The sequence below is a fragment of the Gymnoscopelus microlampas genome (genome assembly GCF_963454915.1).
Source record: "Gymnoscopelus microlampas genome assembly, chromosome: 14".
NCBI classification, from domain to species: domain Eukaryota; kingdom Metazoa; phylum Chordata; class Actinopteri; order Myctophiformes; family Myctophidae; genus Gymnoscopelus; species Gymnoscopelus microlampas.
In genome coordinates, this window is record NC_139951.1 from 37935745 (window position 1) to 37961285 (window position 25541).

General features: G+C 41.7%; 1 protein-coding gene across 1 annotated transcript in view; it reads left to right on the plus strand.

Annotated features, from left to right (window-relative positions):
* chatb (choline O-acetyltransferase b) overlaps positions 1-16311 on the plus strand; it is a gene marked incomplete at both ends in the record, with an annotated part of 26206 nt that extends 9895 nt beyond the window's left edge. The window contains 12 exons of the mRNA XM_084078832.1: positions 2735-2853; positions 5732-5785; positions 6429-6606; positions 8619-8796; positions 9549-9718; positions 10084-10184; positions 11855-11983; positions 12623-12745; positions 13081-13222; positions 13938-14000; positions 14188-14325; positions 16039-16311. Of these exons, the coding sequence (XP_083934958.1) occupies positions 2735-2853; positions 5732-5785; positions 6429-6606; positions 8619-8796; positions 9549-9718; positions 10084-10184; positions 11855-11983; positions 12623-12745; positions 13081-13222; positions 13938-14000; positions 14188-14325; positions 16039-16311 (1668 nt within the window). The remainder of the gene's footprint in view (positions 1-2734; positions 2854-5731; positions 5786-6428; positions 6607-8618; positions 8797-9548; positions 9719-10083; positions 10185-11854; positions 11984-12622; positions 12746-13080; positions 13223-13937; positions 14001-14187; positions 14326-16038) is intronic.
* Between the last annotated feature and the right edge of the window lie 9230 nt (positions 16312-25541).

Consider the following 25541-nt stretch of genomic DNA (forward strand, 5'->3'; position numbering starts at 1 on the left):
AACATCGTATTTCAATTGCTTGTGAATTAATGCCCTACTTTGTCATACAAGAGTGTCACACAAAAGTAGCAGATCTAAAAGCTCACAACATGTCGTGAGCTTGGGGATCGGCTATTTTCTCTATTTTGTAATGTTTTAAAAATGATAATACAAAATGAACGGTTTTGGACATACAAGGTTTCCACCTGACAGCTACGATGTCTTTCCCCGGATTCGTACCCTAGCCTCCCGCCTGAGAAACCAATTTCTAACACTCATGCAAGAGGGCGATCTCCACTTGGCATGGGGAGATCGCACTAAAGAGCAGTACTGCTTGTCCTATACCGACACCAGAGACTATATTTCTCAATGGAAGAGTACGGAGACCAGACCACCTCCAACCACACTGCACATGTGCTAGATATATTGTATTAAGCAAATCTATCATACAGATTGGTTCAAATATAATATAATATTACTTTAAATTAAATATTAATTTAGTCTTTTTCAAGTGGATTCAGACCAATGTGTAATTTAGGATTGTAGCATTAAACAGTCGATGGCACCATACAAATTGGGACATTAATTTAGTCTTTTTCAAGTGGATTCAGAGCAATGTGGAAAAAGTCCACAACACAAACAAATATTTAAAAAAGAGTTTGCTTAAAATTACAACATGGTACAAGGGAAAACAGGAATTCGAGGCCACTTTGTGTAACAAAAGACCTGGGACTCTTCATTAGTGCATGTGACGTTAGTGCATGTGAGTGTGTATATTTAGTGTCCCTTTAGAGTGCGTGCATCCAGAGACGCCTGTCCAGGACAAGCTTCACACACGCCGGCTGCAGGAGACTTAACTTTGATCGAAGCCCATTTTATTTGGTGTTAGAAACCCTTTGCAAATGCATACCCTTGCTGACGTCGATCCCAGACTGGGTTTGAACCCCACGTCCTTCTGCTTGAAAGGCATAGGTGCTAACCACTACACTAGAGTGTCCCTTTATAGTGTTTGTAACTGATATGAACTGCAGGCCTGGTCAAGCTGAGGCCTTACGGTTATAGGTGGTGAAGAATGACAAATCTTAGTGGATGTAAAACTGGTGTAACCACTTAAACCCTATAAACCTAGTTCAGTGATTCTCAAAGTGGGGTCCAGGGACTCCCTGGAATACCCTCAAGGACCCCTGGGGGTCCCTGGACCCAGCAAAATTAGGAACTGTTTACAAACTTCACCTACTTTCTTGTAGATCTGCTATTTTTACCAGATGTTCACCCCCGAGAATAGGGACACTATAGGGTTCATGTGGTTAACTATCTGTGGTGAAGTCTGCCAGAGACAGACGTACCTCAGCAGATGTTAAATGAGGACAGACAGACATGATGGAGCCGCCATAGAGAGGCATGTGTGTATCATACGAAAACATTTAACCCAATCCTCTTCAGATTCTACACTGCAAAATCCCTACATGGGTCCATGTTTACAATTAACACTCAGGATTTTGCAGTGTACAGTGTACATGCTTCATCCCATTCAAAATCAGTTACCACTCACATATACAGGGCTGGATTAACCCTTCGTGGTGCCCAGTGCTACAACCTGTTCTGGTAACCCCAAGGACTGTTTTGTCGCTTCACCAGCGGGTGCTGCCGACGCGTTTCACTGTTTTACCTGTTCTTCAGCAGCCTTTGTTTCAATATTTCGCCGGCCTTTTGACAATAGTAGAGTCTTCTCTTCTTTCACTTTTGCTCTGCCGTATGGCCCCCCCACCCCCCCCCAACGTTGGTGCCCAGTGCTGCAGCACCTAAAGTCCTTGCATTAAGCCAACACTGCACATATACAGTATATTAGGTACCATCGTAACACAGACATAGAATAGATTATGCTCATATCACAACACAACGCAACGGTGTCACAGAGGTATATTGTTTGGCTATGGGACATTTTTAATGCGTATGATGAGATCCGTTTCTAAACATTATAAAACAAGACTGGGTGCAATAAACGTGTGGCTTCATGTGGATCTCTGACTTCATGAGGCCAGTCTATGACACCAGTCGTCTATGACGTGTACTCCATATTACGGCATGGGTTTCAGCCTGATTCGACCGCCATTCACTTCCTTATAGATGGCTTGACTCTTGTGGGATTCCGTTGGCCTTGATCGGTCCAGCGGTTTCCGCGATTAGCTCCAGACAGACACACAGACAGACCCTCTCACTGACGGCTTACACTCTCTTTCAGAGCCATGCCATAAAAAACAGATCAATTGGAGCCTCGTCCTTGAGGTTTGTTGCATCATTCTATCGCCATTCCTTGGGGTGATCAGTCAGTCCACGGTTCCTACAGCTACACCGATATCCATCACTCTCCCACGCTCCCATCAACTCTCACCCACCACCCTTTTCGCCACGCCACAATACACTGTAATGACTTTTCACCCCATCGCCCGTACAGCGGGTCTCATCTCTCAAAGACAGAAGTTGAATCCCAAAAAGTTAAACAAAGCCACCACACACTAAAACCCATTCAACAAACTTTCAACCTGCCGTCCCTTTAGGCAAAAATGTACATAAAATTGTACAAAAGGAAATTGTCCAAAAATAGAAAAATAGCAGATCTTCAAGCTCAAAATATGTCAGGATGCGAAGCGGTGCGAGCCTGTAGATCGGCTATTTCCCACTATTTGTTGTTAAGACATAGTATAAGTTAGGGCGTACTGCTTATCATACTGTGTATTCCCCCTGTCTGTCTCAGGTGTATGACTACTGGCTTGAGGATATGTATTTGAACAACAGACTGGCGCTGCCAGTCAACTCCAGTCCTGTCATGGTTTTTCCGAAACAAACCTTCAGAGCCGAGAAGGACGCAATCAGGTATGTGTCCTGCATTCGGTATATAGGACCACTGTAGGACCACAATAGAAACAAGCCATCAAGGCTTTTTTTGTATTATCCTTTTAGCATTGCTTGCGTAATTGTACTTGCTGTACAAACTGTTAACACATTGACTGCCATGTGACTGATCCTGGGACCCCCGAAGAAGAATACACCCAGAAATCACGTGATCTAAAATCAGATTAAAAATAAATTATTTTCCAAGATTGCGGTTTTGGTGAAAACAAGCCATATTCAACTGCCGATAACTAAAGAACGCAAGATCACGGTTACAATTTTTATTTTCCAGATGATAGAAGAGACCCTCATCCTCCCCCCAGACATCTGTTGTTTACATCTTCTTTGAAAAAATAATTTTGTGGGTCTCGGAAGATTAGTGAAAACGCTGGCGGTGACGGATGAATTGATTAATTAATTCCTGGCAGTCAATGTGTTAATTAAGTATTCAATCAATCAATCAATCAATCAATCAATCAATACCCTGTAAAGTATACTGCTGCAACTCACCCTCTCGCTTTAATGGGTGAAGTGTATGGGGCCTTCATCCAGATTATTTAAACAATAAATCAGATTACATGAAGTAACTTGTCACTTGAGTAGACTTTTATTTTTACTCTTAGTCAAGTAATTATTTGGATGGGTACTTTTACTTAATTCAGCAATCATTCAATCAATTCAGAGTCATCGTTATTTTAAAGTAACAATACTTTTACTTGAGTACAGGTTTTGGCTATACTCTACCCACCTCTGCTTATGAGTTTCGCGAGACTGATGGTTTCTCTACCTACCATGCACCAGAGACTCTAATGAGGATGCTATAAGGAGGAGGCCATTTTCCAGAATCTAATTAGAATGAGTTACAGTAGCAACTCCATAGGTAGAGAGGGGCTTCTGGAGCCACTCAGGCTAAACACGTAGCCCTACACACTCACTACTCACACTATACTGTAATACGTGGGTCTGGAGAAAAGCATCCACCAAACGTCACACGTTACAGGCCTAAAAGCTGCTGATTCCAGGTCAAAACTATGTGCATACACCATCCTCTAACCCAGGGTTAGAGGATGTAACTTTCACTATGTAACTTTCCTCTTCTATTACAATTTAGGCATTTAGCAGACGCTCTTAATCCAGAGCGATTTACAATAAGCAAGGACAACACAAGGTTATACATAATATGCATAGAAATAGTAATCTAGGATCATAGATAAACCAAGAACCTATCATCAGTCTAACAGTAGAATATCCAAAATAAAAACAGTAATTTGTGCCAGGTCAACAACCTGGCATCCGTCTACATAACATCTTAATTACATTTTAGCCTTTGCATAAGCCTGCAAGGCCGTCGAGGCTAGGGCAAGTGCTGCGGCATAAGGTGGAGTCTGAAGAGATGAGTCTTCAGATTACGGCGGAAGATGGGAGTGAGTCTGCAGTTCTAATTGCAATGGGGAGTTCATTCCACAGCTTGGTAGCCAGAAGGGAGAAGGGTCTTGGACGTGTGGGGCGTTGTTCCGGAATGTTTTAGGGAAGGTTCTGGCAGCTTCCCTGTGTTAGCTGATCTGAGTGAGCGGGAGGGGCTGTAGGGTTAGATCAGGCTTTGGGGATATGGGGGTGCCATACCTTTGGTTGCTTTGTAGGCCAACATCAGTGTTTTGTACGCTGTGTGGACAGTAACTGGGAGCCAATGGAGGGAGCGGAGAAGGGGGGAGACATGTGAAAACTTTGGCTGGTTGAAGACCAAGCGTGCTGTGGCATTCTGGATCATTTGGAGAGGCTTAAGTGCACATGCGGAGAGGCCAGTAAGGAGGTTACAGTAGTCAAGTTTTGATATGACTGGATAAGGAGCTGGGCTACATGATCGAGTTACCGCTGCATCCCGGATTTGAACCCGGTTTCCTGTGCAAGTGTTGACATGTTTACCATTGAGCTAATAGAGCCTGCCTGCTTGCTCAGGGGATAAATTGAATCTTGACCATCAGGTCAAATTTCGTGTCAGATCCTGTGTCTAGGTGAGACGTGACCTTCGACACCATCTAAATGTCTAAATTCAATACAAATATGCACAAGCACGCTGCCTATATATATCCTATAAATTCTGTAGCTGCTGAGAGCTTTATGCTCCTTTGGGGAAGCATGGACCCAGATTAAGATCAGATTATTTGCAAACATGCAGCGTATCAGTGACTGTCAACGTCATGTACAGCATTGGCTTAAATCTCTGCCTGTTATTAAATGAGCCGCGGCCCGCCAGACACTACTACTGCAGCCAGTCTGTGCCTGTAACTCGCCATTAGGTTTTGTCAGCTCACGGCGCACTAAGTGAATATTTCCAGAGCACCCTGAGCAGCTGGTAAATATACTGACAGAGCCACTTATTAGATTGAGAGTGACAGGACCAAGCTCTCCGCTGAGACTGCTAGTCAGGCCTCGTTTAGGGGGCGTGGCTGCGGCGAGGCCCCATCCTTTGCTTTGATCCGGGGTTTGAACGTAATAACTGCGAGACAAATGACACACAACACGAGATCTGACAGGACACTTTGTTTTTTTCCTACCTACACAAGCACCCCTTGCGCACGCTCATAAACGCACACACACATGCACACACACGCACACGCACACACACACACACACACACACACAGTACTTTAGTCATATGCACACAGAACAGCTCGCTCCTTTCATCCTTGTAATTTCCCACTGTGCCTCTGTGATTACCACTGCTCCACTCCAAGAAGAGAACGTGTCAATCAATAGTTTACATTTGAATTGAGTAAATTCATATACAAAAGGAGTCTGTAGTGTTCAAGTGTTGTAACAATGTGACTTCTCCTCTCCTTGTCTTTTTCAATCATTTCAGATTTGCTGCTCACCTCGTCATAGGAGTGTTGGAATACAAGGCTCTCATTGATGCGTAAGTTCATCATGCACAGAGATGTAATACACGTGCCACTTGTGTTCTGTTCGCATAGACGCCCGACAAAGCCGGATGCACCAAGGTGCAATTCACCACCAGAACTTCTATTCACCATTTCTCAATAGAAGAGCAGGTAGTACAACGACCACAGTTGTGTTAGTTATATTGTATTAACATACTCTACCATACAGATAGGTTAAAATAAAAAAAGGTTATTAAAACCGGGAAAGCATCTGTGTCATTTTAGATTTGTGTTATATATACTGTATATAGCATAGTTCTTTATACTTTGGCTATTCAAAAATAGCAGATATACAAGCTCATAGCGCGTCCCTTTGTGCCGCACTATGAGCTTGTAGATCTGTTATTTTTGAAAACTCTTGAAAATGTGTGCAAATCTTTGAATATATAGATTTGTTAAAGCAAACATTTTTAACTCCCTGGTCCCTAGAACAAAATATTTTGAGATGGGGTTCAGCGACCAAACACATATAATTTTGGGGGTCCATGACATGAAAATGACCGGCCTCAGGTCTTCTTAATGGGTTAACATACTCTACCATACAGATAGGTCAAAATTACATTTTATTCAGACAGAAAAAAAGGTTATGGATTGTACCTTTAACTTGTCTACCACAAGGGGGGAGTTACCGGTGGACTACGCACGGGGGCAGCTAGCTGGGACACCCATGTGCATGGAGCAGTACGAGCGCCTCTTCACCTGCTACCGCTATCCAGACCTAAGGAGGGATATTCTCAACGTCCGGGTGAACCAAGCCTCTGAACCAGAACACATTATTGTGGCACGCAAGAACCAGGTCAGCTCACTGATCCCCGGGGAACGTATTCATATAGAATGGCTGGTCCATAAAGGCACACTTAGAACAAATTATGTTCAGTTTCATCTGCAGCCTGCAGGGTTGGTATTCAAAGTCAGCCCTCGATTCAATTCAGTTCAATCAACTTGATTAATCCCACTAGGGGCAATTTGTCTCGAGCTGTTTTATAACAGAGACACACAGGAACATACAACATACATACAAACAAGTACCCCAAGGAGCTAATGTGGAATAATGATCTCAAACATGTTAAAGTAGCACGGTAAAATGATGCAAATATATAAATATAAATGTAAAGAAACAACAACAATAAAGCATTTAAAAGTGATTGCAGAGGGGATGAATGATTTAGAATGGCAGTTGGTTTTACAAATGGGTAAACAAGGACTCCCTGATGGCGACAGAGGAAATTCACCTGCCAAAACATGTCCTGGAGGAGCCAAAAGGCTTGTTTTCCAAAGGATGTTTGGGAACTCAGGTCAGGTCGAGTCAGAAGTTGAAATCAGATCTTGTTACTCTTATGTGTCTGTACACAGGATATAAAAATAAAGAAACCTTGAAGGTCTCTTTCTTTCAATCCGATAATCTTAGAACAGATCATAACAATGCAAAAAAGGAAAAAAAAGAAGAAAAGGGGCAACCAAGGCACTCTTGTGAAAAATATGAATATGCCCTCATTATACATTGACTACAGCACGGCAAGGTTATAAACACAGACGAGTTGCGGCAAAAGGCTTCATAAAGAGTCGATGCCATGCAGTAGCCAATTCATAATAAAGGCTTTTTAATAATTTCCACAAGAGTGCCTTGGTCGCCTTTTAGTTTTTTTGCTATTCATTTTGTCACCCTTGCACCAAAGAGCACATTGTTTGGATGTTGACTCTGTTATCTTACAGATCTTGACGATGTTGTTCAGGCTCTTTCTATGTTTTACCAAGAGGCTGTCAAACCAGCAGATACGAGAAAGTTGGAGATGACTCTCAATAAGAGATTGATAAAAATTATAAAGGATGAACAAATTATTTAGTTTCCTTAGAAGGTGAATTAAGGTGAATTCTCTATTGCCCTTTCTGGGCATCATATCTTTCTGGCTTGATAACGCAGGTTTTGAGACATTATCATTAGTTATTAACCACATGACCCCAAGCGTCCCGTTTCTGGGGGCGAACATTTGGCGAAAATAGACGATATACAAGCCCACAATGCCTCACAACAGTGTGCGCAGTGAACTTGTACATTGGCTGTTTTCTATGAAGAGATTTAGCATAGAGAGGGAGGAGGCCTAGTAAAGACCCATGGGGCACTCCGGTCAGCAAAGTATAGGGTGTGGAGGCTAAGGACAGTCATTAAGTGAAACTATAAATATTCTAGTTGGAACCCATTATGGTGGACAAAAATGAAAGATGGCACTGGCGGACTTGTTTATGTAAACTACAGGTTCGGGCCGCACAGCCCTCACATCTAGAGTTCGGGCCGATATGTGGCCCTCACATCTAGAGTTTGGACACCTACGTCGCACACGCAGATACGACAGATATGCCCATATATTGAGATCTCTGTATCTGTTAGTCCTTGTCCCTTTGGAGATCCCTGGTGTCATCAGTATATGGAGCTTCGTGGAGCTGACTGATTTGTTTGCGCCTGATGCCATGACGACACATTGAGGTTAGACAACACACAGCGCTATATCAAGTGGTTAATCTGTCACTTTTTCTGAGAGCCCCCTGGAGTCATCATGTTTAATTGATCAGAACAGGAGAGCCAAGTTTTAGTTCACCATTGATATCTAGCCAATGGCTGACATATCTAGGCTAGTGTGCCGCAAACCAGTGTGCTAATGTGGCAATTAACACGTATCTAAAGGCACGAGGGAGCTAATTAACAAACAAGGACACAGCTGGACATTGTCTATGTGGTATCTTCCAAGTGACACATGATTTAATGATTGTGTAACGGTTAAAATATTTATTGTAATCCGCTTTCCTCCTTAGTTCTTTGTATTGGACGTGGCCACGAAGAATAGGGCTCTCAATGAGATGGATGTCTTGTCCCAACTGGAGAAAATTGTGAAAATGGCAGACAGCGCTGAGGAAAGACTTCCTCCTTTCGGTCTCCTGACTGCCGATGGCAGAACTGAATGGGCACAAGCCAGAGACGTCCTCATGAAAGGTCCGACCTCAAACAACCCATTATTTATACCACTCAATTGCAAGATGTAAAAAAAATATATACAGTAGGATAAACTATATTTAGCCCCACCAGTCTGTCCATAACTTTGGTCCCAGACACGATATCTCTAAAACTACTTGCTGAATAGCTTTGGAATTCTTGTTGCACCTGCATGCTCCCTGCCTAGAAGATGAATCCTTCAGATTTTAGTGAATCCATGGCATTTCTTCTAGCACCACATTTAGGCCAAAATCCCTCTTACACACAATATGTTTTGAAATGGAAAGAGCAGAATGCAATGAAACTTTATGAGTGCATTCATGTTCCCCCAGAGGATGAATCCTACTGGTTTCAGTGACTCCATGAATGACCCCTTCCTGTTTCAGAATCGGTGCATGTGTCATGAGTACATTCACACAAAACACAAATATTATGTGGTGATAAAGCAACATGATTTTCATCCAGAACAAGGTCGATTTTTCACCACAAATAAAATAATCAACTATGAATGAGGCATCAACTTCATGAATACTATGATGTTAAATATTCGCCGACACATTTTCAGAGCGTTTACTCGTCACGCTCCCAGTGAGCATGGACCTATAGGCTGAAATTTGACCACTGAAGTGGTATACTTATACAATGGTGTTGCATGGTGAAAAAATATTCGCCTATAATGTCATGTCCAAAATAGGGATGACAGGATTAAAGGATTGTTAAGTGAGCTAAACAAGTCTCCTTCATCTATGCAGATCCAATCAACAAGGAGTCTCTGGCGCTGATAGAGAACTGTCTGTGTGTGGTATGTCTTGATGAACCTAGCGGGACGGAGCCCAACGACACCAACCGGGCCCTGCTGATGCTCCATGGAGGGGGCCGTGAGAAGAACGGGGCTAACCGCTGGTATGACAAGCCAATGCAGGTACTATTGTAGGGCCACGTCAGTGACAACAATCCATACATAATGCAACGGTATAACCCAGGGGTCTTCAACAGGGGGTCCTGGACCCCTAGGGGGTCCTCAGAGTTATGACAGGGGAGCCGCCAAATATTTGGTGATAGGATTTTTTTTTACATTAACCACTTGAACCTTAGCATTCCTATTCTGAGACGAACTTTAGCCAAAAATAGCAGATCTACAAGCTCACAACGCCTTGCGCTTGTAGATAGGCTATTTTCTCCATCTCTCTCTCAGCTAGGGGGTACTTGGCCTGAAAAACGTTGAAGACACCTGGTATAACCGGTATGAGGCCTTGTTCCATCACATGACCCGATGCCTTCTCTCAGTTTGTCGTAGGAATGGATGGGATATGTGGAGTGGTGTGCGAGCATTCGGCGTTCGAGGGAATAGTGCTGGTCCAGTGTTCAGAATATCTGATGAAGTACATGTAAGCACAACCTACAGTATGTCAAACACAATAGTTGTATATTATGTACCAGACAGTTAAGACAAATACACTGTAAAGTCCCATTTGGTTCCATTTGTACACTCTCTGAGTTAATAGCCATAGCACTATTATTTAAGGGTCACACACAGCTAAATCCAGATGGTTAATCTAATGGTGTTAAACAAACACTCCAGATGTTACTGTAAACTCAGGGACAGCTGAATTAAAGAGGCAGTTGATGTTCTATAACAAAACACTTGGAGGTGCGATCTATTATGCCCCTCAACAAGCACTTCGGGGTTGATTGGATGTTACATTCAAGACATATACATTACAGGAAAACAGTATGGAATATCAAAACCCTGTTTGATGGTCATTGTCACATGAGTCACAAGATCATTTGTACCTAATTTGGTGGAGAAAATATTTATCTGCAATAAACAGTGACATTTGTAGAAATTGTGGCCCCTCTATGTGTGTAAGTGAAATCGCCATTGCCATCCCCCAACCCCGCCCGTAACCCCCAGCCGCTATGTACAGTCCTGTTCGTGGACAAGACAGGTTCAGAAAAACACAACACTATACTGTTGTATCATGGTGCTAAGTAACCGATGAAGATTACTTCACTTTACGACAAACAAACACACAAGGTTACAAGCCTTACTACCATTTGAGACATCATCGCAAAACACGTAAGCAGGCCGAGTTAATTAAATGCTATTTAGACATTTTGATTTGTAATGTAGATTAGTTAAAATGGACAAACGATGCAAAACAAAATAACCCTAGAATCCACACCTGTTTGCACAGCACAATAGTGCAAGGCAGCGCATGCACACACACAACCTGAGTTCAGCACCATGGACAGCGACCATGTCCTTCTAACCATCTAACCTGTTTCAACCAATAGGGCATCGCAGTTCCCGCCCACTTCCTGGTGCCACTGCAAAATACTCAATGCATTTTTCCCATTGACTTTTCCAAAAATATTTATATCAATTAATTTAAGCCTAGAATCAAGCCATCCAGGATCCTGGTGAATCATGACCATAAAACGTTTGATTCTGTGGAGAAAAAAAAAGTGAAAACGGCAAAACAAAGGGTATTTATTAAATATAGTATATCATATAATTAAATATAAAATAAAATAAATCACAGAATCAAACGTTTTATGGTCATGATTCACCAGGATCCTGGATGGCTTGATTCTAGGCTTAAATGAATTGATATAATTATTTTTGGAAAAGTAAATGGGAAAAATGCATTGAGTATTTTGCAGTGGAACCCGGAAGTGGCCGCAACTGCGATGCACTATTACTTTGGAGATATATTACATGTGATTGGCTCACCTAACATGCCAGGGGCTAACATTAAATAAAGGTAGATGTGATGGGACAGTTGCCCCCTTAACTAATATCAGAACACACTGTGATGTCAAAACCAGAGCGCTCTGAAATAGGACCATTGATGCCAAATTGGTGGAGCAGTGAGAGCAGAGAGCACTTTTTTTTCCAATAAACTTCGGGTAACTTCAGTATAGTGAAGTGACACCCCTTGGTGTTACTTAATGTAACACCAAGGGGTATGGGAGGGTAGAGGGGTTACAGCAGTTGAAAATGTCAACTCTATAACAATTACTTCTGTATGTTGTTTATTATCATAAAAAACAGGACAGGGAGCCCCTCTAAGATGGCGAGGTCATCAAGTATGACAGAGCTTACTCCGCCACGAAGACTGCGCTGGAAGTGTAACCCCCACATCCAAGGGTTGCTGGCAGCCTCCGCCGACAGACTCCAGAGGCAGGAATAACATGTTACAACCACTACATAGCAGTGTTAATTTTCACAGCAAATTTTGATTTTGTTTAGTCATAGTCTTATGAATAAAATAATTTAGTTTTAGTCATACTTTAGTCATCTGAATCTTTTTGTTTTATACTAATTTTAGTCGACTAAATGAATCATAAGATTTTAGTCGACTAAATCTACAGTTGATTTTGGCGACAGTAATGTATTTTGGCAGGCCTTGATGGCACCGTAATGCCTGATTTTACACTTAGTTACATGCTGAAAATAGCCAATCTACAAGCTCACAACGCGTCACAGCTGTGAGCTTGTAGATCTGCTATTTTCAGAGCGCAACCAAACATAAAATGACTTGTCTTTTAGTTCTACTGGATCTCTTTTCCACTAGTCCATCCCTCCCTCCCTAACATTTTAGTCTAGTTTTTATTTGTCAATATATTTAGTCTTAGTTTTAGTCATCATAGCGTAGTTTTTATTTTGTTTTCGTCAGTGAAAAAAATGTGTCAACAAAAAAATGTCATCAACAAAATTAACACTGCTACATAGCATGATGTGTCTCTGCAGACACCAGTGGAAAAAACATACACTAACCAAAGTCTTTACAGAGACAATTAACATCTTTTCTTCCTCCAGGCTGGTGAGAAATCTTGATATGGATGTACACAAATTCAAAGTCTATGGAAAAGAATTCATCAAAAAGCAGAAGATGAGTCCAGACGCGTACATGCAAGTTGCCCTCCAACTTGCGTTCTACAGGTACGGTCTTCACAGCCTCTGCAGACTGTCCGTACAAACGGAATGAACACTGTGTACGTTAAAAGTTCCCCGTCAGTAAATTGTTCCTCCTTCTTTCCCCCCTAATGTTCTCACCAAACCTCGCACGGCCTGGGGCTGTGCTTTGAAATTGTACATGTGGTGTAGAGGGGAAAAAGGAAGGGAACAAGCATAAACCCCTGGGGAATGCCGGTCAACGAAGTATATATCGATTTTAAGTGGTTAAAATGCCACTGGTGCCACTGCCAATTTCAAGTTTTTACATCGCTCATCCAGGAGAGAAATGCCACTGGAAATGATTTGTTATGTGTGCTCAGGTGCAATAGAAGGCTTGTGTCCACGTACGAGAGCGCCTCCATCCGGCGTTTCCAGCAGGGGCGGGTGGACAACATCCGCTCTGCCACCCCCGAGGCCCTGGCCTTTGTGAAGGCGATGACAGATGAGAAAGCCACTCTCACCGTGAGTCATTTTTCACACTTAAGTCCCCCAATTACTGGACCGCTCGCATATATCACTGTTCATCATTGTCTGCTTAAACAGAACGGAACAGGTGCCACCGGTCTCCTCCCCTCAAGACAAAGTCAATGCTAACCACCCCTCTCCAAAAACTGATGAACTCTCAGCTAAAGATAAAGCATCTGCAAACGGCATGCCCATAGACAGACTGTCACAGACAGACAGGCAGACAGACAGACAGACAGACCGATCGTTTATTTGTCCTCAAGGAAGATGTGATTTTCCACAGTAGGTGCATACACACACATAAGACAATTATACAAACTACTGGATTTACAGAGACACTTCATTACAGGGTCACACAAGAGAGACAAAATCATGGATTGACACTCTACACATCAGACTGGTTACTTATTTAGAGCTTGTGTGGCTGTGGGAAAGAAGCCCTTGCTAAAAGAGGCCTTTCTGCACATGTTTAGTCTATACCATATGACCAGAAGGAAGGAGGGTAAAGTGCTGGTGGTCTGGGTCACGTATGATTGTGAGTGCTTTGGGGGTCAGGGATGAGGTGACACAATCAGATAAGTTGGGGGTGGGAATACCGTTGGGGATAGGGACTGCCTCTTCATGTACAATGTGAAAAGTTTCTTGCAACGCGTGCCATTGAGACTTGCAGATAAGGCTTATGTGGTTAATTGTTTCTCACTCCCTATTGCAGGATTCAGAAAAAATGAAAAAACTGTGGGATGCAATCAATGCCCAGACAAGTTTCACGATCGCAGTAAGTATTAACAATGAACGCTTTTTCTATTTGCTAAGCCAGAATGCTAGGAGCAAGGAATGCAAATGCATGGACATCTTTGGCTTCAAGGATAGCAGGGTTATTGCCCAACATCCTTAATTTCCATTGCTTCAGTAGAAAGAAGAGTGTCTTTAGAAAATAAAACAATTTTCCTTTGTTTTTTCAGGCTATTACAGGGATGGCGATTGACAATCATCTACTTGGGCTTCGGGAGATCGCCAAGGAATTCAAAATGGAGAAACCAGATATATTTTGTGATGAGACGTATGTGGCCAGCAACCAATTCATCCTCTCTACCAGTCAAGTAAGCTGTGGTCTATTCATTCAGTTTATTACGGCACAATCTTATTGTGTTAAAATGTCATGCCATTAAATAAGGACCATTCTTAGGTAAATTATGTGAGCTTCATTCTATCTAAAGGCTATGGTGGCTTAGAGAGCCCAACAAAAATAATTTAAAATGCATCAATTTGACAACACATAAGCATTTCAGAAATGCACTGCAAATGGACAAAACACTAGCAAATTAAAGAAGCACACGTACCACTCACACAATATAGCCAATTTATGGGCTTGTGGTTAGAGTGTCCACCCTGAGACTGGGAGACTATAAATGGGAGCCAATGCCTCCCCGCTTGGCAATCAGCATCAAGGGTTGGATTGGGGGTAAGTCCCTCCAACATACTAGTGTCATGTCCACGGGGCGTCGCTTGTACATCAAGCTGTGTCATGCACAGTGTTTAAATTGTGCAATCAACTCTAATTCAACTGTCTTTCACGTTTTCCGCTGACGAAAACGCTGACGGAACAAGTTCTAGAACAAGTTCATGCACTTTAAGCACTGCAGCTTTGACCTATGAGTATGTCTTACAAATCAACTGGGCGCAGAGCAGAGTAGGTTTCCTGTGCTTTATCTGTAAGGACATTGTATCTGGCCAATCCCTTTGCGTCAGCAATACGCTCAAACAATAAACTCTATGCCATTACACAAGCCTAAGGGGTGCTTGGTGGCACAGCCAGTTAGGGCAGTGACCATTATGCTGCTTATGAAGTGAGGATCCGAGTTTGAATCCAATTGCTGTCATGTCTCTGCCTATCTCTGCCCTTGGTTTCTCTCTACAATCTTCTAAATAAAGCATAAAATGCTTAATGGGGGAGCTTAATGGGCCGTGGTCAACAACACAGTATTCCATACATACAGTATCTGGCCAGTAACCAGTTCATTCTCTCTACCAGCCAAGTGAGCTCTGGTCCATTCATCTCCAATGTATTCTATGGCAACAGTCATTTGTAGTATTAAAATATGATTTAATTAAATAAGGGGCAGTGCATTCGATTTTCATTGCTGGACAGGACATTCAAATTACTTTCCATTCGCCAAGCAAGACCTGCCAGAAAGGAAAAAAAACATACTAAAAAAATGATATATCCGGTCCTTGCCACGATAGAGCTGAAAATAGAGCCCGACCGATGCCAGATTTCTGGGTCCGATGCCAATCCTGATTTAGAAGAGTCCTAGACAGGCCAATCGAACTGAAACCCGTGTTTTTTTTACCATACTGTTCATGCCTAACAGAAACAAACTTTACAGTATCACCCGTATTGCCTCCAAAATCATCGGACTTCCCATACCCACACTTGCTGATATAAACAATAAGGCCATCACACGCTTAGCACTTTCAATAACAAATGACACTGATCATCCCCTGTATCAGTACTTTGACCTCATGCCATCTGGTCGGAGATACAGAACCTTAAAGTCGTTTTAGCAGGAGTTTTGTCCCCTCGCGGCATTAAACCAACTGCCCCGTCCATAGGAGGGTTTTCTGTGTACAGTGGGGACCTCATGTCTTTGTCTTTGTGATAGGTTGTTTTTTGTTGTTATGTTATGTTGTTTTTGTTGTCTTAACGAACAGACCTTGTGAAGACAATTTTCCCCTTGGGGACAATAAACATTATTATTATTATTATTACTATTATTAATGACTCCCGTGGCTTCTGCCCGCACCCTCTCCAGGTCCCCACCTCGGTGGAGATGTTCTGCTGCTACGGCCCCGTGGTGACCAACGGCTACGGGGCGTGCTACAACCCGCAGGCGGACCACATCCTCTTCTGCGTGTCCAGCTTCCGGGAGAGCACGGAGACGTGCTCGGCCGTGTTCGTCAAGGCCCTGGAGGAAGGCCTGGTGGAAATCAGGGATCTGTGCAATAGGAACAGTGGAGCGACCGCCGCCAAGCCGGCTGGTAGCAGCAGCCAGGGAGCCAGCCAGCCTCTCAAAGCAGGGAAGTAAAGTCATTCTGAGAGGAAAGGACAGTACACTCATACGTGACAATATCTGTGAGTGTTAAGCACTTTGCACTCTCGCGTCCCCATTTTGGGCATGTCATTATATCCCCAGAAATGTATACAAAAATTGTCAATTTGTTTTTGTAATACCAAAAATAGGCTGTTAGGCGGCTGCAGTTATGAAAAAAAAGCACCTAACCCAAAACTAATTGCAACAAAACGTTTTTCAACTGTTTCTTGCAGTATTAGGTGTCCTTAATAACATACTCAAAGTTTACCAAAGTTTGAGCACTGGAAAGGTGTTATTTTCAAGATGGCGTCCAAGATGGCCAAAAAATCTTTAAAATAACCTAACTCCTTCATTATTTATCCTAGACAAGTACTTTTTGTGTCTTACCCTATGTTTTGGGGGCCTAGAAATCCACTGGAATTGTCCAAATTGCAGAGATACAATTAGATAATTGTGAAATCCAATATTTTGTTTGTGACTCTATTAAAACCCTCTGAAATGGTCACCCGTTTCAAGTTAACTAAACTAATTATGCAATAAACTAGTTATATGTTTTTTTTTACTGGAACAAGGCTTCAAGATATCCTTAAAACACAAGTCACAATTTTCATTTTTGTCAATTTTGTCATTCAGAAGGTGCATGGCAGAGAAAGAGAATATTGTCAGTTGATATAGTATTGCATGCAATATTGAAAGGTTTTGGATAGCTCTGTGGATCAAATGTGAATCAAAGTGTCATCTTGTAGACACAAGATTTTGAAAAACAATAAATAGATTTTTGAAGAACTTTTTAACACATTAGGAAGGCAATCAGTGTGAGTGAGTAAAGAGGGGTGGGGTGGCTACGGAGGTTAGTGAAGAGCTGTCAAAACCCATGTCTCTACTGGGGGCCTAGGCAGAGGGGAGTATGCGGGGTAGGGTTGTGTGAGGAGGTAAAAGGGGGTCTGGTGTAGAGTTTAGAGGGCCTAGGGTTCCCCTCAGGTGGGTGGAGGGGAGTATGGGGAGTGGGGGTCACTGGATTGCTCCCTGGGCACTTGGAGCACAGAAGAGCAAAGTTATAGGAGCCAAGGAGACCCTGAGCTTCTCTCCCCCATGTCCGAGGTGCAAAACCTCCAACAGTTGGCTCAGACATGTTAAAGCTATAGTGGGGCACTTGGGAGCTCAGGACGAGTGCTCATATGGAGTTAAAAAGAATGGGGCTTGTCGGCCCCTGTGGTGGTAGTTCTAAGACCTCCACGTTGTGCATCGCGATAGCAAAATTCCAACATTCAAGTGTCCATCATCAAGTCCTCCACTCCCGCCTTAGCCCTGCCTCGGAGGCAGGAGGTGAGGAGGCAAGGAGCGTAATTTTTAAGTGACAGCAATTATGACGTGTCACACAGTTGGATTGCTGGACTATTTCGGAGCTCGGAGGGTTGTCATGTGGAGGAGGAGAAATTATACGCCAGCACGCATTTCAACAAAGACAGTTCCGCAAACGATACATGAAAGATATACAGTACTTGTATCTTGCCATATTTCACTCCAAGTGGCTTAGGGAGCCTGCGCTCACCTGGTTCTCAGCAAGTCCAAAAGCAAATTAGCATTTGGGATGCAAACAATTTCTAAGTCACGCTGGAGGACGGAGTGAGGAGGAGGCAGAAATTAAGCTTATGCGTTAGGCTGAGAGGAGTGTCCCTATGTCGCCTGGCTCACTGGATAGTCCCAATGGTCCCAAGTGGACCTCCATGCTGGCTCCTATGCCCTATGGCACTCGTGAGTGGCCATAGTTAGTGAGGAGGGACCCCCCATAGTGGTGGTTGTAAGACCATGTTGTGCAGGACTGTGTGTCAGGCAGACAGGGGTGTCCCTATGTCGGACTGGCTCACAGGAGAGTCGGTGACTTAGTGACTTATCATTATGGCCAGAGCGTCCTTTCCCCTCTCCAGAACAAAAAAAATAGTCTAACCATTAGGTGTATACAGAAAGCAATGCTTGTTTGTTGGATAGCAGCAGGGACACAGCGTGGAGGTCGGTTAGATCGGGATTCTATGGGAGATTGGAGCCCAGGGCGTCATGGGCTGTCTCCTATGCCTAAGTTCTTGATGTTAAAATTATCCAGAAAAAATATCAAGGTTCAAGGTTATTGCTATAGCAGTACCAATCACAAAATAAAATACATGTGAAATGAATTTTGCACAAAAACCCCACACAACTACTACAATCTCAGGAATAAGAAGATGTCTGTGACAAGCAAATCTGAACCCTCTCCGCACCACACTCCTCCACCACCCCTGCCTACACCCAAGACAGCAGACACTAGATACACGTTGTGATAGCTCTGTACTGTCTTCCTCTCCAGGCCCATAAGGGGCCATTTCTCTCCACTGTAATATTTGAGAATTTGGCCAATTTGCTATTAAAAAGGTCTTTGGAAATGTGCAGGAAATGTGGGGGGGGGGGGGGGGGGGGGGGGGGGGGCTGACCCCCAGTTTGGGAACCACTGCCCTAGGGGACTAGGATTATTATTTTATTTTTTTGGCAGACACCTTTACAAACAAAATAGTGAAGAAACTTCTCTGTAAGGAATTTCTTCCAAGATTTGTGTAACATTCCCAGTCTGTGAGTTACAGCCATGTTTTTACAAATGTCACAGTACCACCCAATAATAATGAATTTATTCCTTATTGTTATCAAAAGAAATCTCCTGAAAGCTTCAACAGTGAATTCATGTATAGGTGATGAATTCACCAATCCTGGGCATTATGGCACGTAGAAAAGGGAGGAATGTCCAATTACATTGTTAAATATGCTTAAAACCATGCTTATAACCAATTGCTTTATAATTCTATACTTGCAATCACTTGAATATAATTTATATTATGCTAATTAGATCCAAGATCACCAAAACCTGGGGTTAGGCACCAAAATTACTTGTCTAGGATGAATAATACAGGAGTAATGGTATTTTAAGGATCTGACGGCGGCCATTTTGAAAATCGGACCTTTCTAGTGGTCCGATTTTGGTAAACTTTTGATATGTTATTAAGTACACCTGATACTACAATAAACCATTGAGAAACCTTTTGTTGCAATTTTTTTGGGGTCAAATCATAACTGCAGCCGCCTATATCTACGAGATTGTAGAAAGGCTATTTTCACTGTGTTATATCATCGTATGACTAAATATGAAATAGGGCTTAAGTGGTTCATTTAATCACTTTAGCCCTATTTTATACAAAATGTGTCGCATCGCATGAGCTTTTTTCACATCCGACATGCTCAAAATGGGCACACCAGGTTAAAGTGATTAAGTCTGAAAGCGTTAAGTTAACATTCAGGATTTTACTGTGAAGAAATTAATTACGTAGTATGTTTCTGTGTTGTTCGTGCAATCTTACATGCTCGTTTTAAGACACTCATAGCCTATATGGACCCAAATCTGAAGCCTTAAAAATCATAAGCAACTATGTACATAAAACAAATTAACATAATGTTGTTTATTTATATGTCGTTCAATGTACCTGTTGGAAGAAACTGCAAAGATTTTCAATCTTAGAGGTTATGTATTGTAGAGGTCAGGGTGATCTGAGGTCAAGCACTGGTTCTGCTAGAAGCGGTACAGTAGCTAACTGCCCTGCCAATACTACTAGGAAACTGAAGCCATGCCTGCTTTTTAGAACTGATGTGATGGAGAACTCCTCTTTAAGGGGGTGATCACACCGAGATACGTCGCTACAGGCGCAGACCATTCAGCAACGTTTTGGCAACAGCAGTTGTGTCCACAGAAAGCGTTTTTTCTTTTCTTTTTGTTTTGCTGCCAGCAGTACCGCTGTAGTTGGCTCTTAGTTAACAAAGCACTGTGACCAGCGGTGCGACTCCGTGCCTTGCCCAGAACATTTCACAATATTTTCACTTTTCACATCTAAAAACCGCTAGAAAAACATAGTGTGGTGTGGAGAGTAAAGGCCTTTGCAGACAGAGATTTATTTTCCTCATGATTTAAACTCATCGGATTTGGTGCATGAGCTCATAGAGAACCATCTGTTCGTTTTAAAAATTATATTGTCGCTTTTTTCTGTGCGAAAAACGCTCGAAACCCCATGTGAAGATTTTTTTCCGCTCCGGGCGCAAAAATAAGGTTTTTCTGCGTGTTTTCTTCTCATTGAAACGCATTGACGAGACGTCCAGCCGTGAACAGTCGCGTACAAACCTCGGCGCACAATAAAGTGCATAAGCAAAGCTTTTTTTTTATGGGTTCCCATCGTAACGCATGCCAGTCGCGCAATACCTTTGGTAAACAATAGTTTTGCTGCCGATGCGTTTATAGCGACGCGTCTTGGTGTCATCGCCCCCTAGTGGACATTCATAGAGTAGCGTAGTGTATTAGACACAACAAAGTCTGCAAATAAAGCATCTACTAGTCAGATTTATCATTCAAACGTATGTAATTAGATGGTCTTAGTGGCTCTTTGGTAATCACGGTCAATCTGTATAACCCTGTGTGTGCCATTATGGTGGTGTAGACTGGATGGGATTGTGTAATAATTACATTGTGTTGTCATTTTTGTTGTATTGCTAGAGTATATATGTATATTTTTGAATTACAGTGACATTATTAGGTGGCCAAAGAGGTTTTCCTTTACAGTAAGTATAAAATTTGAATGACGAGGCACTTTAAAATATAGATATCACAAAGTTAGTGAAAAATAAGGGAAATGTGCATTTCAGTGTTCTCTTTGTTATACAATAGTTTGTGTGTAAAAAAACATGCTACCTTATAAGCAGGACATAGTGGGCACTGTGTGAGGCAAACCACTGTGTAATAATCACATGTTTTAGTGCATTACTGTATATTACCACTTAGGGGTAGAATAAGGGTGCTGATATACTTATTTATGTACAGTATGGGTACTTGTGCAATAATATAAAGCTAATATAGTACTGGGTATACGTGCAATCCATGTCAAATGCAAAGCATTCATAGACATACATTTCATGTCAGATCAAATAGCTATTTTTGATATTATAATGTAATGTCCTCGGTGAAGGTCTGTGTACTTATGCCTGGTTTATGCGTGGTTAAGTGTTCTGTCACGCACCAAAAATAGCAGATCTACCGGCTATTTTCAAATGGCCAAAATGTATATAGGGTTGAAGTAGTTAATGTATGTTTTGTAATAATAATCAAAATCTACAAAGTAACTAATTCAGTAACTAAAGTTTTCAAATAATTGTAGTGCCTCTGAGATGTAGTGGAGTAGAAGTAAAAGTACTGAAAACTGGAAATACTCCAATAAAGTAAAAAATACCTCAAAACTGTTACTTAAATACAGAACTTGAGTAAATGTACTTAGTTACTTTACACCACTAGTAAGCTTGTAGGTCTGCTATTGTCAGTGCAAGAAGCCGCCGGCATATTAAATAAGTATAAATCAGGCTTTACAGTTCCCTGCATGCTCTTCGGTCAAATATAAGGTTAAACGATGTCAGATGTTCAAAATGTGTGTAATGTATAAATGAGTTTACAAATGTTTTTCTTTACATTACACATTGTGTATTGTTCCGTGTGTGAAACCGTGGTGCTTTGTGTTAACATTTGGGTCAACAGGTTGAAACCCTACATGAAGAGTGCCAATATGAGGCGATTTGCTCTGTGTTCAGATTATTATAAATACACAGACACTTTGACACACTTTAATCATATTAATTGAATTAATTATTTTTACATACACGAAGATAATTTATGTGCAGAGCATGCACGTTCGGTGCAATTAAAATATATAAGAATACCAATAAAAGTCTATTTATTGTAGTATTTATTGACATGCTGAGAAGCATAGAGTAAGTTAAAGAGTTAAAGGGGAGGTATATTTAATTACTAAGCTGCCTTAAAACATGATTTATGCAATTAAAAACTTATATTATTGCTTCCAGATATAGTAATCTATGACAGTTTCCAATGCGGTTTGGCCTAAATTTGTGAATGCAAGTGAGTTTGTTGTCTGTCGTCCATTTGCTGTCTTTGTGTGGCGAGGGAAATATAAGATATTGTGTTTTGTATTAGCTTTTCCCTTACTCTCTCTTGTTCTAGCCAGTTGAATTTGGTTTACGTATCTCTTCAATGGTCAAAATAAAATAATTAATGTTTCTGTCTTCAGTATTAACGGAGGGGAGATTTTTCTGTATGAAGTTTATATGATAATCAGTGAATGTTCAGTGAAATCAGCCTGTCATGCTTACATTAGAACAAATGTTTATTTGTTAGGCTATCATTGTATTTGTGTCCCCGTGACCAATAAGATACTGGCTATTTGAACTTATGTGTGAAAAGTAATGTGTTGTAATGTAATGGAGAACTATGACAAAAGAATACCATAGTCCAGAAATAAACTGGATGAAAGAAAATAAACATAGTGTTTTTGTTGTTATTTGTGTGACCGAAAACACTGTGATAATTCATCCATTTGTAACCCTGATAGTATACAAATATGTCCACTCTCAAAGTTAAAATAACGTGACCCCTGGTGTGACTATTCTCATGGCAGAGTGCAGACAGAGACACCTGAACGGTGTTTGTGCCAAGTATGGTTTGGTTTGGAAACTAGAGCTGTGGGTAGAGGGCATTCTCTCTCTGCCTCTCTCTCTCAATTTGAATTAAATTAAATGGGTTTTATTGGCATTGGAAACATACAGTATTAAAATGTATATTGCCAAAGCAAGTGTGAATTATAAGATTATAAGAAATGAATGTACAGTTAAGGATAGAGCCCTACTAGAATGAATAAATAAATATGATTACATAATTATAGATATAATAAAACACTGCTCTCTCTGTCTTCATACTGAGAGAGACAGTAGCCTCCAAATGCTGCTCTGATTAGGGCATTGCAGGCTTTCAGACTGCTGTAAAACAAAAAAAAAACGACTGGCATGTGAGCAGCACTGAGGGAGGAGCGGTGAGCAACAAGCCGTGAGTTTGAGATCAATTACGGAAGCCCACCTGGAGATGGATGATGTGAGAACATTAGCACCGATAAGTGTCTGCCACGCAGTAGACAAGGGAGAGAGGCTCACCTGCTGCCTGCTATCGACTAGCCAGGGGAGGTTGCAGTTGGGGGAGGGGAGGGCCAGGAGTCAAAAGGATCAACAGACCACCATAAGACACTGTTTCTCAAAGTCTGTTCAAGAATCTGTAGTGGGTGCTCAAATACTGTACATAGATACACAATGAGACAAGACAAGAATTCAGATTTCAAAGTATGAGTGATTTTACTCGAGTAAGTAGACAAAACTTAAAATTCAATGCAGGAGAGAAACTCAATGGGAAATACCCCCAGTCTGGCTCGCAGAACACTAACAGCTAACACTAATGTGCAAGCTACCCCAAGGACTCCCCACAGGGTCATAAACACAACCGTTCAATTCGTAACACCTTCTGTATTAAACATATGGCACAAACCCCTGGCACTAGGCAGGAAACTCTTGATCCAGTCTAACTGTCTGTCACGGGCGTCTCCATCAGGACAGAGCTAATCTAATCAGGCATATCGTGCTGTGAGCGTTCTTATCTTCTCCCCCTTCCTGCCACACCCACACAGACAGTGCTGTTTCACAGATCAACCAGCATGATGACAAAAGAACAAATGTAAATGACTTTGATGAATAAACACAAATAAAAGGACATTTGAATACAATAAAAAAGTGAAGTAAAAAAAGAATAAAACAATAATACAATTATAGTGCAGAAGAAACACGAACGACAAAAGAAAGCAGCGACTGCTTTTCAAAAAAGTTCACAAAATAGCAACAATAGCAGATCTACAACATTGTAGATCGGCTAGTTCGCCACATGACACCATTGTATGACGAAGTATAAAATAGTGGTTAAGAACGTGCATAATTACTGTCAGAACAGCTAGATGCTGCTAAATGTGGACTGTTGTCTGATCAATCTTTAGTCTCCACCCACCACCGTGACAGATCCCAAACTTAATTCAGCAGTCACTTTCGATTTAAAATGATGACCATGGGGTGGCTCACCTGGTAAGAGGCAAGAGCACATAAATGAGGCAACAGTCCTTCCCACAGCTGGCCCCTGGTTTGAATCCAACCTGAGCCTGCTATCCCTCCTACCTTTCCTGTCTCTCTGATCACTGTCTCCGTCACGAAAAAAAAGGTGAAATGCCAAAAACAAAATCTTAATTAAATAAAAAAGATAATGCGTGGTACATGAACTCTGATAATAGTCAAGCAATAGACATGATTCATGGAGAAATGGAAACTAGACTAGTCCTCCACACTCCTTGTCATGTGTGCAGCCTCATAGTTAGAAATCACTAATTACCTTGTGTTTGCAATCAGCCTCCATAATTGAACATTTGCTCATGGAACAAAAAATAACAGCTATGAGTTATCCATCAAAAGCCAATTAGCCAAATGGAGCTTGCCATCCGATTATGTTCTCGACTTTAATAAAGTATTTATGTCATTCAGAACCTGCTAGTGACGTGGCAGTCCAACTTTTCTGGGACTAGAACAAAGTTTGACATTTTCCCTCCAAAATGTAGCAATGAAACAATGCCCAAATAGTCTTGCATTTCAGGTATTCACTCGCTGACATTTAACAAGAAAATAAAAGACAATACCACAGCTTACCAGTGACTGTCATTCTTAAAAACCTTCAATTACGGCAGACTGTATAGCTGTCTGTTTTCCCTCACAAAAGGATTCTGATAATGACCCCTCTGCCATTTATGTGGAAAGCTCTCCAAGGAAAGAAGGTACACTCCACACACCACCCTGGCGCCTAATTGGGCAAGAATTGAAGCCCCATTAACTAATAGCTCAATATAAAGTAGAGCATATGCCAAGAGATGAGACATGGTATTTCCACTGATCCAATTCCATTTATAAAAACCACTAAAGATAAAAGTTCTCTTACTGACATGATAGTATATCTTCTCACTGCAAAAATCTCAATATGCTAAGTATAAATTCCACAAAGTAACTGAAAAGCTTCAGGGGGGCAATTGTTTCCATGATGACAACTCACATTTTTGCAAACTCAACTCAGGGCACCAGTTTGGGCCATCTTTTAAAGAAAAATAGCCTAATAGGCTATTTCTCCCGAAACAGAGAATCAACACACATTTATTCCATATTATATTTATATACTCTAAAGGCCTGCAGTCCAATATTAATAATCATAGACACCGCAGCTAATCTCTGCACATGAATAAACA